Source organism: Montipora foliosa, chromosome 7 (assembly GCF_036669935.1).
Source record: "Montipora foliosa isolate CH-2021 chromosome 7, ASM3666993v2, whole genome shotgun sequence".
Classification (NCBI taxonomy): Eukaryota; Metazoa; Cnidaria; class Anthozoa; order Scleractinia; family Acroporidae; genus Montipora; species Montipora foliosa.
In genome coordinates this window covers 11,648,192-11,663,191 of record NC_090875.1, presented here as the reverse complement: position 1 = coordinate 11,663,191, position 15,000 = coordinate 11,648,192, and the positions used below count along the sequence as shown (strand labels likewise).

The following is a 15,000-nucleotide window of genomic DNA, read 5'->3' as shown; positions in this document are numbered from 1 at the left end:
AATGACTGAGCATTGAGCAATTCAGTAATATTAACCTTCATCTCCCTTCGCTTCTCTTTTCAAACATTCTTATCTTACCTACAAACATTTCCATCTAAAACAATGTTTCCAGAATGTAAGTGACCTACAAAATTTAAAGGTGTTTTAGCACGGGTGAAACGGTGAAACGGAGTTACATGCGACACAACAATTTGCCTGCGTAGCAAGCGTTCCTGTTCGAACGAAGGGCTCTCAAACGATTTTTCGCAAACTGGCGCGCGAAAGTCGTGCGGTCACCTTGTCCCAACTTTCGCGCGGCCAGTTTGCAGAAAATCGTTTGGGAGACCTTCGTTCGAACAGGAACGCTTGTTATGCAGGCTAAACAAAAATAAACAGAGAAACTGTGTTCGAAGTCTTCAGTGGAACAAGGGATCATATCTTGACAGCTGGAAAAGTAAATTGGGGTATCTACCAGAAAAAAAAAACACTCAGAGATGAAGAGGGAGGAAGCACGGACGGCGCAGTGGTGAGAAAACTCCCGCCAAGAGAACATAACTATTGTCATAGAAACATTATTAATATTTATTTAGCTGGAGTCAGAGGTGAGTTCTAAGAACATTTTATGAACTGTAGTCTGAACTTCAATCAGACTTGAAAAGAACTTGACAAGCCTGGAGATTAGGGCTTTCTTCAAAAAGGTTAGTTATGTCAGGACTGTTAAGCAAAGTAAGTAAAAACGTTCTTTCCAGAAGAAGAAAAAAAAAAAGCAGAACAACAGAACGTCCAATGAACATTGCAATTCGCCCTGAGCGTCAGTGTGTCTGTGATGTGTTGGTGGTGAGTCGGTAATGCAACGGTGTTATGTCAGCCGATGTGTTGGCCGATGCAATGGCCGATATGTCGGTGAGATCAGATTCGTTTCATAGTTACCCACTCGTGTCACTTTAAAACAAGGACACGCAATATTCAAAATTCAAGACTAAAGCGGCGTTCACATCATAAACAAATGCTGTACATTACCCTTTGTGTGCAAATGATGAAATGTACTAACCATAGGGAATCCCTTTTTCGTGTAAGAACCTTAACGCCTAAGAAAACGAAAACCAGAGGTTAGATACATGTATCAGGAATAGAAAGACTAATGACTACAAAATAGTACGTCACATTCAGTGCAACAATCCCTTGGTGGAGAGTAGTAATGTAGAGTGCATGCAAGCCCTATACCTTAAGTAGAAAGTCACTCTTTCAAGGAGAAGAAAGTATTAAAAAATGGACAAAGAAGAAGAACTGCTAATTTGGAAATGACTTCACTGAACCAAAATGCTTTCATATAGCTGCTGAGGATGTAAATTAGCAGCTTCATATGACAGCAACGGCAAGACCACAAAATGATTGATTGAATGTGGCATGCATCACTTTACTTAATTTCTTTGGTGCCCTGACTATAACCCAACAATACCATATTTTGATCAAATTAAAAACTTTTTCTTTGAAGAATGTGAGCATACTGAGACTGAGTGGGGACCTTTCCTTCTCTTTTTTTCTTCATATTAAGAAGGCAAACAAAGCGAAGAATAATGATTCCAAGTTCGAGTGAGGCCTAACACTACTGTGAAGTTTTATATATCCAATTATTCCATCAGATATCAACCCTAGTATTGGAATTGGGCCCACACGAGGACAGCGAAAAACTTTGACCAGGGTGGGATTTGAACCCACAATCTTCGGATTTGATCACCGTTGCTATACCAACTGAGCTACAAGGCCAGAACGGGAGAAGGCCGTGGGTATGTGAGATGTTATTCACAAGGACAAATTCGGCTCGGCCAAAGCCTAATTCAATACTAGGGATGATCTCTGGTGGAATAATTGGGTATATAGAACTTCACAGTAGTGTTAGGCCTCACTCGAACTTTGAATCATTAATATCAAAATGCTACTGAAGGAAAACAACTAACGATTATCTAAAATAGGCTTGGGCCGAGCTGAATTTGTCATTGTGAATAACATCTCACATACCCACGGCCTGCTCCCGTCTGACCTTGTAGCTCAGTCGGTAAAGAAATGGTGATCAAATCTGAAGATCGTGGGTTCAATTCCCACCCTGGTCAGAGTTTTTCTCTGTCCTTGTGTGGGCCCATTTCCATCAGTACTAGGGCTAACGCTCAGTGCAACTTAAGTAGCTTTAAATACCCGTAAAACGGAGCACTGATGGAGAGGGGGGAGTAATGAGCGAACCGTCAACCTCAGGTTTGTCAGTTGAATTACTGGCCCAATTCCAATACTAGGGTTGATCTACGATGGAATAATTGGGTATATAAAACTTTACAGTATATAGTGTTAGGCCTCACTCGAACCTGGAATCATGACTCTCAATATGCTACTGAAGGACAACAACTAATGAAAGCGAAGAATTCTAAATACAAAAAAAATTGAGGTTTGATTGAATTATTTTTCCTTGAAGTTCGTAATGGCTAAGGTGCTCAAGATTAACAAACTTGTTAATAAGTTTACCTCTAAGATCTGTCTTCCAAAGAGCTGAATATGTTGTTCATGTAAGGCCCCTCTATTCTTTGGATTACCATATTTTCTAAGTTGACTTAGTTTAGGTTTGGCCTGTTAAGAAAAAAAAAGGTATGCACAGAAGTTTCAATAGTGGCTGTATATTAATGGTGTAGCGATTTCAGTCAGAATAACCTTAGTAATCAGAAGGGAATTTAAGTCTCTATCAAGGTTAGGTTTTAAAAAAAGGCCAATTACAGTACAGTACATTGCAAATTTGTTTACACACAAAAAAGGAGTCAATGGACTTAAAAAGAGAGGGAAGAAAAGCAAGAAAACACAAATACAACTAGTTCAAAACAAAGTCAGGAGTAGGAAAGTTCTCCACCACGTTACGATTACATGATTAGGCCCATATCTAGAGCGAGTTTCAATCGTGTGTCATAAAACCAACACCAAAGCAATTACTTTGGCCAATCAAAAAGGACGGAGGCAATCCAGTAATCCAATCAAAATTCGATGTAATTACACGTAGCTGACAGAAAGCATGGCAAAATGTGCACACGTGAGCCATGATTGGTTTTGGTTTCACTTCTGATTGGTTGAAAAAGTGGCGCAAGAACTTTGAACCAATCACTGAATGAAGTAATGCAAAACCAAAGCAATTCGCTAATAAATTGCTTTCGAAACTTAATTGAAAACTGCTCTATACATTAGGAAAGGTATCAGAGAATAAATAGACAATTTTACAGTTTTGTGCTCAGTTACCAGACCTTTGAATAACAGAAGCGAGGCTGGAGTTGCCCTTGCTTTGCTACAAACCTGGCACCACTTTTCTTAAGTAAATGGAACCTGTTAGCATTACAACGACATGACTTACATAAGAAAGCAATGAGGTTTGTATCAAAGCAAGGTCAACTCTAGCCTCGCTTTTATTCAAACGCTCGGTAACTGAGCACAGAACTATAACATGGTCTCTTTAATAGGGTGCTAATTCCTTTTGTCAGAACTGGCCGGCCAGACCCAATAATTTGCAAAGAAAATGCAACAATTCGAAGGAACACTTGCATGATAATCCTTCACATTCTTCTGGAGAGTATATATCATCCTCGAAGTGTGGCTTAATTTGAATGCGTTGCAGAGTTAGTAGTCCTTCCAAATGCCCAGTCTGGCTGGTCAGTGCTGTCAAATGGACAGCACCCTTACATACAGTCAGGCTGCCCACCAGTTACAACCAGAATACATGTATCTTATACCCCATTCACATCAGCAAGACATGTTTAATTAAACTGGGTTTAAATAAAATGAGATTTGGATGAGTTTCAATGCATGCTTTGATCTGTGCTAAATTTGTAGTCAACAAAAAGAAAACACTTTGAAACCATACATGTTTAACTAAACATCTTCAAAACAAGGTTAGGGTTTGGTGTGAACGGGGCATAATACATGTAGATCTAAGCAAGAAGAAGGGCCAGACAACAAAAAAGGAATATCAGCTTAAATCCAAGCAAGTTGCTGTCTGCATGTGTATTAAAAAACTGGCCGGTCCACTACTAAATTAATTATCATCTTTATCATCAACATCAGCCCCCAGTCCTACTCGACAAATTGGGTGTGGTTCAGGAGTCAATGGGTTGACAATCTCTGAATTTGCTCAAAAACTATGTCCACTTTAAAGGAAGTTAATTTCTGAGGGAAGAGGGACAGTTCAGGCTCCATAAAGAATGTACTGTACCCTACAGGTACATCATCTGACTTCTTCTGCTACTTAAAATAACTACTGTATTCTTGACATCTTCTAGCTTTTACATGTGTATTTTCTACCAGTTCCACCTTACATGTATATAAGCTTCTTTTCCTCTTAAATACTACTACAAGAGAACATTCATTTTACTTACATTGCAAAGGCAATCTCTCAATGTTCCGTTTGGAAGAAAATTCCTCACAGTTATGACACCTTCTGAGTTACACGACGTAAAAGATGGTGGATAAATATAAGGATGCTGAAACCAATAACATTACAACATGGAAGCATCTTTCATTCATCATCTAGACTTCTCAATAATTTATTGTCATTGTCATCTTTGTCGTCATCATCACCATCATTATTACATGTAAGTTGCCACTGCTGCATTAATTTTATGCTTTTCACAGTGAATTCACCACTACCGCCTGGTAACATTAATCGTCTTTATTGCCATGATCATAATCAATATCATTAAATATTAATTACTGCCATCTCTCGCTACATTTCCCTTTAATATTATTACCATTGCCACACTGATCATACAGGGATCGCGTTAACGCAGAAATCGTGCATTTTTGCGCAAATAAAATCCAAAAAATGCATCATCGAAATTTTAATGCGTCCCAGGACGCAAGGCACTGACTTGAATAACTCACACAACTTGCTTTGATTTGTCAGTATATTCTGTTGTTTGTAAAACTGTTGGAGCGATCTGTGATCATAATTGAAGTTCTAAGAAATGGAGTTTAAAACATCTAAAAAGGTTAAAACTAAATTTTCAACCGCCTTCTGCGGTCTTCTTCAGAGGAATGTACTCTGCAAGTCACTAAATGCAAATATATAGCAAAAGACGTCACGGTTCGGTGCTCCTAAGGCAGGAAACCAGTGATGCGTAAACCCTTGGAAAGGGTGCTCTTTCATTAACAGAGTTCTTGTCCAGGAATGAATGTAACGGCTCTAGAAAAAGCCTTTGTCGGCCGGTCCTATGCATATGCGTCAATATTAATTCCAAGTTGGTTACTCTCTTTTTCTCATAATTTAAAACATACTCTTTTTCTCACAGAGGGTCACCAAGATTTTGGGACCCCCCAAAAATGTTTGGGACCCCAATTTGGCCGAACATGCGGGTCCCAGGACCCAGATTGAAAAATCCTAGTGCCATCCCTGTCATAGACAGATCTGTGCCCACAAAATAAAAAATGCTGAAATCCAATTATTTTATTGTTAAAAGGGGGTCAATTTACGCCACCAAGATCTTGATGATTTTACCTGTAAAGATGTGAGTAATTTTAAAATAACATCCAAGTCTTTTTCATCCATTTGAAAGTCTTGACCATATGATGTCTGCAAGAAAAGAACTCTTGGTCCAAAATTGTATGAAAATAAATTGCCTGTGAAGTATAATAATTATACAGGTGCAAAATAACACCAACATTGGAAAGAGGTGCAAGATTTTTAAAAAAATTGACTATTCAGAGGCTGTACCTACCTCTTAATAACGGTGTTAAAGGTCCGTAAGTAAAGTTACAGACCAACCTTTTTGCCATAAATCAATGGAGAAAAAAGGAGGATCCACAACTTTCAGTGCGGACCGAGAACACAAGGTTTAATAGGTCTGGGAATTTTTCAGAAAATGAAAATAAAAATCGATGAAACTTACCATGTGGTAAGTGTTGCCACAATCACAGTCAATTTTTATTTTCATTTTCTCTAGAGCAAATTTCCAGACCTAAACTTCACGTCTTCGCCCCATACAGGTGTATGTTCTCTAGGCTATATTTACTCATGTTATGAAACCTGTATGTGACACAAACAGAGAGTCTGGGTAACCTGTGATATAATTGACTCAAGATCTTCGAAAGCAGGGATCTTGCTGGATTTTGTAATTATACTTAAAATTCCAGGAGAATTCAAGGTGTTTTCAAGAACCAGAAATTGAGTTTTCAAGGAGTGTTTGTAACAAGACTTTTAATGCCATACAGGGTACATTGTGTTTTAGTGTTTTCTTTGCTGAAATACCTTTCTTGACATCATCTATGCATCATACCGTCACAAACTACACACGAACACATCTCATAACATTTTAAAAATGGCCTCCGTTTCACAATGCAATGAGGCCTGCAAGTTAAGTGCATACACAGGAAGTTTAATTGCATTTCCAGTAATCTTTTCAAATAATTAGTCAAATTTGGGGTCCATTTTTGAAATGTCTCTTTAACTTAGCTTGAAGCAATCTCAACAATTTTCAACACTTCAGTTCATCCACGCAAAAATTCAGGGACTTTCAACCAGTTTCTCACCAAATCTTTTTTTCAAGAGCTTCTCAAGTGCCCTTGAAGTCCAAATTAAATTCCAGGATTTTTCAAGGACTTCAAGGAGTAGCACAAACCATGTGAAGGATAACATTTGAGATTTACAAATGGACTATGATAAGTGGTGAAGAATAAATTTGATCAATGATTTCAGTTACTACAGTAGGTACCTTACCCAGGTGAGAATATTTCTAACATCTTTCATGGTAGGATCTGTAGGTTTTATTAAAAAGAACTGCTTCCTTATCCGCCAACCTGAAACATTTGCAAAAGTTACTGTATAATGTATGTAATGTTCTGTCTTTCCAGGAATAATTAATAAACATCAGACAGGTGCCTTGGTGAGTATTATTAATTGCACACAAGGCTTCTGGTTTAGCTCTCGTTAGTTAGTAGTTATGTAGCAGTTGTCAGATTCCACAATCATTACACTTTCTGTCACTATTAACTCACTACAGCTATCTTGCGTAGTCCGACATGTTCGGTTAAACTCTCTGGTAGGTTCTCAGTTTAGTCAGGAATTCATGAAAACATACCATTTCCCTCAAACTTTTATCAAGCTGTGTCCGTTCACTTCAATTCAGTTCAATTCAATTCAATTTATTTGTTTATTAGCATTGAATATCATCATAGTCCTAAGCGACCCGCAATTAGCAATTCTTCCCAAAAGAAATATCTTTTTTCGTTTTCTTGCCACATGGAAAAAACTTCAGACAAATTGAAGAAATTAAAAGCACACTTTTAGTCTAGTACTGCAAGTATGAGTACATGTATCAATCACACCTACACAGTGTACCACTGTCACGATGGCCCTTATTTTGGATCAAGACTCACCCCCAGAAGAAAACTTTGCAATTCTGACCAACTAAACAAACAAAAAAGTCTACAGAAGTGAGCCTCAGAAAATGCAATTTGATTTTGCAAAGGAACTGACAGTGTGTATTATGCTTTTTCCATTTTTCCAATAATAATTGATAGAATTAATCAGGTTATCACTGACTGTCTGTCACAGGAAAGTGGGTGTCTGTGAAGCAGTTTGAAGGAAATGTATGGTACTTCACATGGATCGGATTTAAACCCTGTGACAATGCAATAGCACAATCATTGTATATGACCACAGTAATAGTAATTATAATAACAATAATTATTATACAATGTAATCATCATCATCACTTAATTAATTAATTTATTATATAAGTCTCAAGGTGAAATCAGAAGAAATCAAATCAAATGTTGGTTTTTGAGGAGAGAGAAAAACCTCTCGGAGCAGAGTAGAGAACCAACAAACTCAAAATCCAGGAATCGATCCTGGGCCACATTGGTGGAAGGTGAGTGCTCTTGTGACCACTATGCCAGCCCTGTTAGTAATCCAAATTACTCCTACATGTATGTTGGTACATCAAACCTTAATCTTGCAGAATTGAACTCTGTTTTTCTGCAAAATATTTCAAATTGTTTTGGTAAACCAATATGGTACCTGCCTAAATTGTTGTCCCATACCCCAGTTTAAATTTCTCCCCAATTCCCCTTGCTCTTAGATGTACAAAACACACCTCCTTTTAAAAATGGAAACAACCATTTAAAAATGGAAATTGAAAAGAGGGTCTTTATAATCTTGCATGTAAATGTACTTGTACACCAAACTGTGCAATAAATTAACAATGGGAGAGGAATCGAAAGAGGTCACGTAATCATCATCATCATTCCAATGTAGTGTTAACGTACCAATATCAGGTAATGATTCCACGATTTCCCAGTTTGGCACTGATCTCAGAAACATGGCTACATTTTGCATAGCTTTTTCTGTTTTAGGAAAGAAAAAAAAAGCAACTTATAACCTAAACTCTTTTGTTGCTTTCATTAACCTTTTCACCATTTTTCAGTTTGCCAACTCCTGACAAGAAGTTCTGTCCTTTATTTGTGATAGACCAAATAGCTTGACTTATAATGTAGTTGAAATCACCAGTAATTTTTGTTTACAAAGACTTCTTTTTTCTCATTGCGTTAGCGGGCGGAATTCAACAAATCCTGCAATTGATCCGATTTGTTCCGGGAGTGGGTGAAACTTTCTCACCCATCCTGCTCACAGCTGGCAGAATCCAAGCCTTGGTTGGTTTTTTTTACACCGAATTCATTTACATATACAGAAGTTAATTTTTATTAGACAAGAGGTTTGGAAATAGCATTCAAATAAAAAATTTCTCTTTGAAAAGTTCAGTTTGTAAGTCACTTTAACACTGCATTCGCTATGCCTATCAAGCATGGTGTGAGTTAACAATAATATTGAAAAAGTGTTTTCAGAGAGGAAAGGAAAAAGAGGAAAATAATAAATAAGTATTCACATGCTAATTATGGGTCGGTCCATATAGCAAAAAACTGTGACTTTGGTCTTACATACAGTAGCAGTTGAAAATCCTTCAATATTATATTATATATTAAATTTACCTTGAAAATCACACAAGTAGTTGTTAGGGTCAAGGAATCTCTTGACTAAAATATGGCGTGCCAACAAAGGGTTTGCTAAAACAAGGTTTATGTAATTCTGAAATTAAAAGGAGATCGAAACAGAAATAATGTTATATTTATTAATATTTATACCATCAATAATAAATAATCATTATTTTGGCTTGAACAGTTAAAGCAAACAAACAATAACACAAATGGACTCACTGTAAATTCTGTTAAATGCCTGGCATTATGTAATTCCATTATGTACAATGAACAATATTCACCTCCACTATCCCAAAAGTTGGCAACTTCAAGACAAATGAATACATTTTTGAAAAAAAGGGGGTTTTCAAGATACTGCAATGTTTTATGTATAATCACTATTGAAAAATCTTTCCCTTCAGGATGCAGAGGGCACCATTCATGCATACTAAATTTAAATGATTAAATGTAATAATATTAATTACATTTAATATTGAAATGAATAATTAATAAATAATATTTTAAAACACGAATCTTGATTATTTACCTGTAGACCCTGCTGTCTTTCAGCGATAAATGCTGTATCCATGTTACCAAATACTTTTTTAGGTGGCAAAGGTAGCTCAATTCCTGAAGTCTATAGAAATGAAATATTATACAATGTACTATCTAACAACAACTATGCTTTTAAATACCTAGATAACATTTATTAACCCTACAATGTATTGCATAATGCTTAAAATTCTATTAAAGGAAAAAGGCCACAATTACCAACTGTCTGAGCAATAAGTGCTATTAGTATAAATTATACACAGGTGATTATACAAAATCACGCGCTCTCATTGGCTCGCTATCTCGGATTATCAGCCCATAATCACCTCGACGGACAAAATGGCTGCCAGTAGCTAGTCGTTTTGCCACTGTAAGTGAAGATGATTTCGCGTTGAAATGTTTTTTTTTTTCTCTTTTTTGAAATAATCACCTGTGTATTTATACTAAAACAATTATTCGCCTCAGGCTCAGTGATTATAGGTGAATATTCACCTCGACTTCGTCTTGGTGAATATTCACCGATAATCACTTTGCCTTCGGCGAATAATTGTCAAATAAAACTTTGTTTATGGAAAGAATATTGTGCAAACCATGCAACTTGGGAAGGGGCTTAACGATGCAGAAACAATAAAATTGAAAGCAGGATATATATAGCATGGTAAATTACCTACATCAATGTATACAGTACAGTATGATTATATACATGTATGTAGTTCATACATTTCTGATGGTAATTTATGTACCGCTGTGCATCACATACACCAAATGATAAGATCAGTCAGTTTCGTTAAGAGAAATCATGTTGAAGGACAGGTGCAATGTTTATAAAATGTAAGCATGTGAATCTGACGCAAGGCACAGCTTCACTGAAATTCAAGATGAATTATTGTAATGCAGCAAGCCTTTTCTTATTTGGTTAACTTTACGTTTCTAGAGTAATCTTAACCAAAAAGCAGTTTTGAAAAAAAAAAAAAGAAAACACTTGTGTAAGGAGTTGATTACCTCAAGGCTTGAGTGCATTGTGACAAAATCACGGTACCTGTGAGAAACCTGCAGAAAAAAAAACACATCCTTCTCCAACTTAAATATTAATTACAAGGTTGTTTTCGATCGGCCCAAGATTAAAGCTGCATGCATTTTAAAACAACTGCGTCACTTTAAGTGAAGGTTGGGTGCCTGGGATATCTGGGAACCAGTCTCTAGATTGAATTACAACTCCTGCATCCTCTCAATTGACTTTTTTTTTACAGTAACTGTAACTTTCACCACAACTGTGGTGGGGTCGCACAACAGAGTGAGGCTCCAAATTAAGTGCGCCGTTTTTACTCTCCCAACCATGATATACCACAGAAGACAGACCACAACACCGGGAACTACATGCCCTACTCTTTACAACAAGTGTGCTAAGCCTCACGTGTGCTAAGCCTCACTCCTAAGGAGTGAGGCTTACATGTAGTAGTTTTTACTGTCTAATTCAAGACAAGCTTTAATATTTGTCAATAGGAAACAGTTAATGGATTAATGGATTCAATGGATTAACAATGCATTAACAATGCCAGTCAAAAGTGAACTGACTCCTATAGGATTGAGACTTAATTAGTTACTTAATTTTACTCTTTCTAATGGAGTAAAATCTCTTAAGCTGCTAAAAATAATGCATGAAACCTTATTGTTGGAAATAAATAATTGGTAGCAAAAGCAGTCACACCAAAACGCAGACTGTGCAGACCGTGCAGACCCAGGATAAAATATGGTGTTACCTTCACTATTATTGAGAGAGAACCGTAAACTGGCTAATCTGAATGTTATTTAGGCCTAATTAGGGTTAAAGCGATTGTTATTTAGGCCTAATTCAGGATAACCGAATTTTCATTTTACAGACGGTCTGGTTAGGGTTAGTACAGTCTGCAGTCTGCGTTTTTCAGTGTCCCGTAGCAAAGGCTTAGACTATTTAATTAAAGGGACACTTCATATTGGATGTCAAAATTGGGTGTGCATCTACCTTAACTTATTATAGGAAATTTATGCTCACATTAATTAACATATTTGAAATAAATGCGACTTCAATTAATGCGATTTGAAGGAATTAATTGCTTCCCAATAAAGGAAATTAATGCAAAAGAGGGGTGGAATTTTAAAATGTGGAAAATTAATGTGTCTGCTACTAAAGTGCACTTGCAAATAAAATATATTGTTTGGCTAGGTGCAAAAAATCTCTGGAGTATGTCACAGATTTAGGAGAAAATAATGGTAATTAAGGTCCGGAAATTAACGCACACCTTTTGAATTTACCCATTTGTACCTCAAACACCCCTTCGATGCCCCGCACTGACGAGTAAACTCGTCTGGCATTAGACAGACTAAAATTTATTAAGTGTCACCCTCAGGGGTCTATGGGTTAACAGCGTGGAAATTAACATTAATTCAAATTAATGCGAAGTTTCAAATTCGAGTTAATTTCCTATAATAACTATAAGGTGATTAGGTGCATTCCTGGACATAAGTGGGAATTGATATAATTATCTGTAGCTAATCATGATGGTTCTATATTTCCAACTATAAATACCAATTAATAAGATTTAACCCATCGACATCCAAACCGGCTGAAACCGGCCAGACTTAGTATTTTACTCTGTTGAGTTGTTGTAGCTTATTGAGCTACTACCTTGTACAATTTGAGTTATTTTAACAAACAAATGATTACATCAAAGGAAAAGTCCTGCTAATGGAATGAAATGATATATACATGATATAAAATGAATCATATATATTGAACTGAGGATATGATATCAAGTGAAGCTATGATCCACGCAGGACTTCAACGGGGCTTAAACCCGTGTCCTCGCGATGCCTGTGCGGCCAGCTCCTTGATCATGACAGCTCCTTGATCATGCAGGCCAATCACATTTCATTCAAGCCCTGAATTGTTTCAGGCAAGCTTACTATAATTTGCAACTGCATAAGTAGCTTCATTGACTGAAATGATATTTTGTTAAGAAAATCAATTCATAATTATGTAGTTCAACTTATATGAAATGTTGAGCACAGTAATAATAGTTATTTATTTTAGTATACTTTTAGGCAATTGTATGGGGAACATTAAAATTAAGGATTAATATCACATGACATGGGTAATTATGAAAATACAAGTGGTATTGATTTAACAAGGAAACTTGTGATTACCAATGTTTATAACAGGAGAGCAAATTTTCTTTTATTAAGAAGGTCAAAAGCGCATACCGTTGTGCAGTTTCATAGGAAGCCATTTGCTTGTTCAGATAGCGTCAATGAACCGTAAAACGCATGAATCAGCTGCACAAAATTTTATTTTTGTACAAAAACACCAAAGCAATGAAACCAGAAACTTTTAAGGTAAAAACAGAGATACAACAAATTACAAAATATTTTTCATTGAAATCTCATTATCTAAAAGAGTGTGCACCAAAAATGAAGAACACGTTGCAATCCTTTTCATTAGATACATTCTTGTTTTGAATCAAAACAAAACACAAGAAATTAAAAAAAAAAGGAAAAACAAAAACAATTTACTCTCCTGTTTACTTTTGTTATTTGCCAATGTGTACATAAAGACAGCCATAATTTTCTATTCCAAGGAAAATTGATTTTGAGTGCTGGCAAAGTTCCAGCCAAACGCAACTGTACCATGGCCAAAAATCTGTACAAACTACAAACTCATCAAAATTGAGAACTCGATCGTGGAAGCTAATTAATACGATGTACAAACATATATACGTACGAGCCAATAAAATTAGCAGGAAATAGCGATCTCGAACTAGCACTGTACCTGCCAAGAATTGTCAGGGTTGATTCCTCTTTGTACTCTCATGAGATAATCCTGGGAAATCAAAAAGCAGGATCCCAATTAAAGCTCAGCTGTCACGAAAGTACGTTGACAACGCACAAAATTGCTACAACATTGCCGCAAAGTACTGAACATTAAAAAAAAAACCCTTACGACATATTCTTTCTTCACAACACCCTCTATATTGCATATCAATGGTGTAGTGTCATCAATAATGCCTTTTCGTTTCGGGGATACTGCCATTTCTCTTGGCGAAAACCGGACGACAACCCGGAAAACGAACAAATGCAGGATTCGTGCCGGTCGGCCGTGGAAAACTGAGGGCCAAAAGGAGCGATTGGCAGGCGCATTTAAAATGGTCAGCAGATTATTTCGAAAACATAAGCGCGGAACTGAATTGAACAACATGGCGGGAAACGTGGAATCGATGATCAGACATGATATTCATTGTTGATTTCGCTTAAATTTTTCTGCGTAAATTTCTTACTTTAAAATGCCGAAAGCGAAGGATAAAACTAAAAGGAGAAGAGTAGAAGAATTGGAGGTTTGTATGAAAGTTACAAGGTTACATTACTTAAATCATTCGATTAAAGTCTAAGAAATGCAGAACGTGATTTTTTTTTTTTGCAGGATGACGGATCAAGTCAGTCTCAACGATCTGGCAGAAGGTAGAGTTAGCAAATTTAATTTGATGATGAAATGATTTTTGTTCAAGTCATAGGATGCAGGGCCATTTTAATGTTTCACTGAATGACAAAAATTACCCATTCATGATTGTAATTTATAAAGGTGGACTAAAGTGGCCTTAGCTTGTATTTTACAGAAACGTAAAATCCTATTTATAATTCTATATGGACCAAGATATCTGCTTACAAACATTCTTTTTGTGATTTAAATATGTCATCCATAGGAACAAAAGTACCCGTACCCTTTGTTTTAGCAGCCAATGAGGCTCTTGTTGGCATGTCAATAAGGCAATAATGTGCCGATCAACTCAAAACTTCAACATCCCCCTCCCCCCCTCCCGGGCATTTGAACTTTTGAAGATTGGATCGTTCAAATTCCTGCCCCCTCAGGCCAAAATGGTGTTCAAATGCCCTACTAAAGAACATGGTTGTCAGCTCCTGCTGTCTTTAATAAAGACCTTTTGAAGCCTTTTTAGTAAGCCAATCACTCACAAATGCTGCGTCTCTTCCTTTAAACTCTTCCATGTCATCCAAACACGTGTTTTATAGATGTTAGCGATTTCGGTGCCTGAAAAAAAAATTATTTGAAACCTAACGCTTCCAGTTCAATTTTCCCCACCCCACGCTAGTAAAGGTCAAATTCCCCACAGAGGATAATCAAATGCCTATGGTTTGCCGGGGTCGGGGGGATGTTGAAGTTTCGATTTGATCAGCGCATAACATACTGATCATGTATTAACAATAGGTGTCATTAACTTAATAAAATACAAATGGGAGCTATTTGCTATTCTCTTTTTTCGCATTCCCCATAATACACTTTGTTTGTCCCCCCCCCCCCCCCCCCCATAAACCATCATTTTCAAATGCTCTTGGGAATATGCAGTATCCCCAAGAGCATTTGAAGACCATGGTTAATGCAAAATTTGGGGGGCAAACAAAGTGTATTATGGTGAATGCAAGAAATAGAGA

The 15,000-nt window shown here is 36.8% G+C and overlaps 2 protein-coding genes across 3 annotated transcripts in view; one reads left to right on the top strand and one right to left on the bottom strand.

Moving 5' to 3' along the window:
* Positions 1-13,650, bottom strand: part of LOC138010630 (PX domain-containing protein kinase-like protein) — a 28,493-nt gene extending 14,843 nt beyond the window's left edge. The window contains exons 1-12 of the mRNA XM_068857602.1: positions 13,499-13,650; positions 13,328-13,378; positions 10,525-10,572; positions 9,518-9,607; positions 8,986-9,082; positions 8,266-8,343; positions 6,716-6,795; positions 5,498-5,572; positions 4,380-4,484; positions 2,494-2,595; positions 1,031-1,067; positions 79-124 (exon numbers count right to left, since the gene is read on the bottom strand). Of these exons, the coding sequence (XP_068713703.1) occupies positions 79-124; positions 1,031-1,067; positions 2,494-2,595; positions 4,380-4,484; positions 5,498-5,572; positions 6,716-6,795; positions 8,266-8,343; positions 8,986-9,082; positions 9,518-9,607; positions 10,525-10,572; positions 13,328-13,378; positions 13,499-13,588 (899 nt within the window). The 5' untranslated portion in view covers positions 13,589-13,650. The remainder of the gene's footprint in view (positions 1-78; positions 125-1,030; positions 1,068-2,493; positions 2,596-4,379; positions 4,485-5,497; positions 5,573-6,715; positions 6,796-8,265; positions 8,344-8,985; positions 9,083-9,517; positions 9,608-10,524; positions 10,573-13,327; positions 13,379-13,498) is intronic.
* An 88-nt stretch (positions 13,651-13,738) lies between these two features.
* The window catches only part of LOC138010906 (non-structural maintenance of chromosomes element 3 homolog), a 38,283-nt gene continuing 37,021 nt past the window's right edge, over positions 13,739-15,000 (top strand). For both annotated transcript variants that reach the window (XM_068857926.1, XM_068857925.1), the window contains exons 1-2: positions 13,739-13,889; positions 13,976-14,013. In XM_068857926.1, coding sequence (XP_068714027.1) covers positions 13,839-13,889; positions 13,976-14,013 — 89 coding nt within the window. In that variant the 5' untranslated portion in view covers positions 13,739-13,838. The remainder of the gene's footprint in view (positions 13,890-13,975; positions 14,014-15,000) is intronic.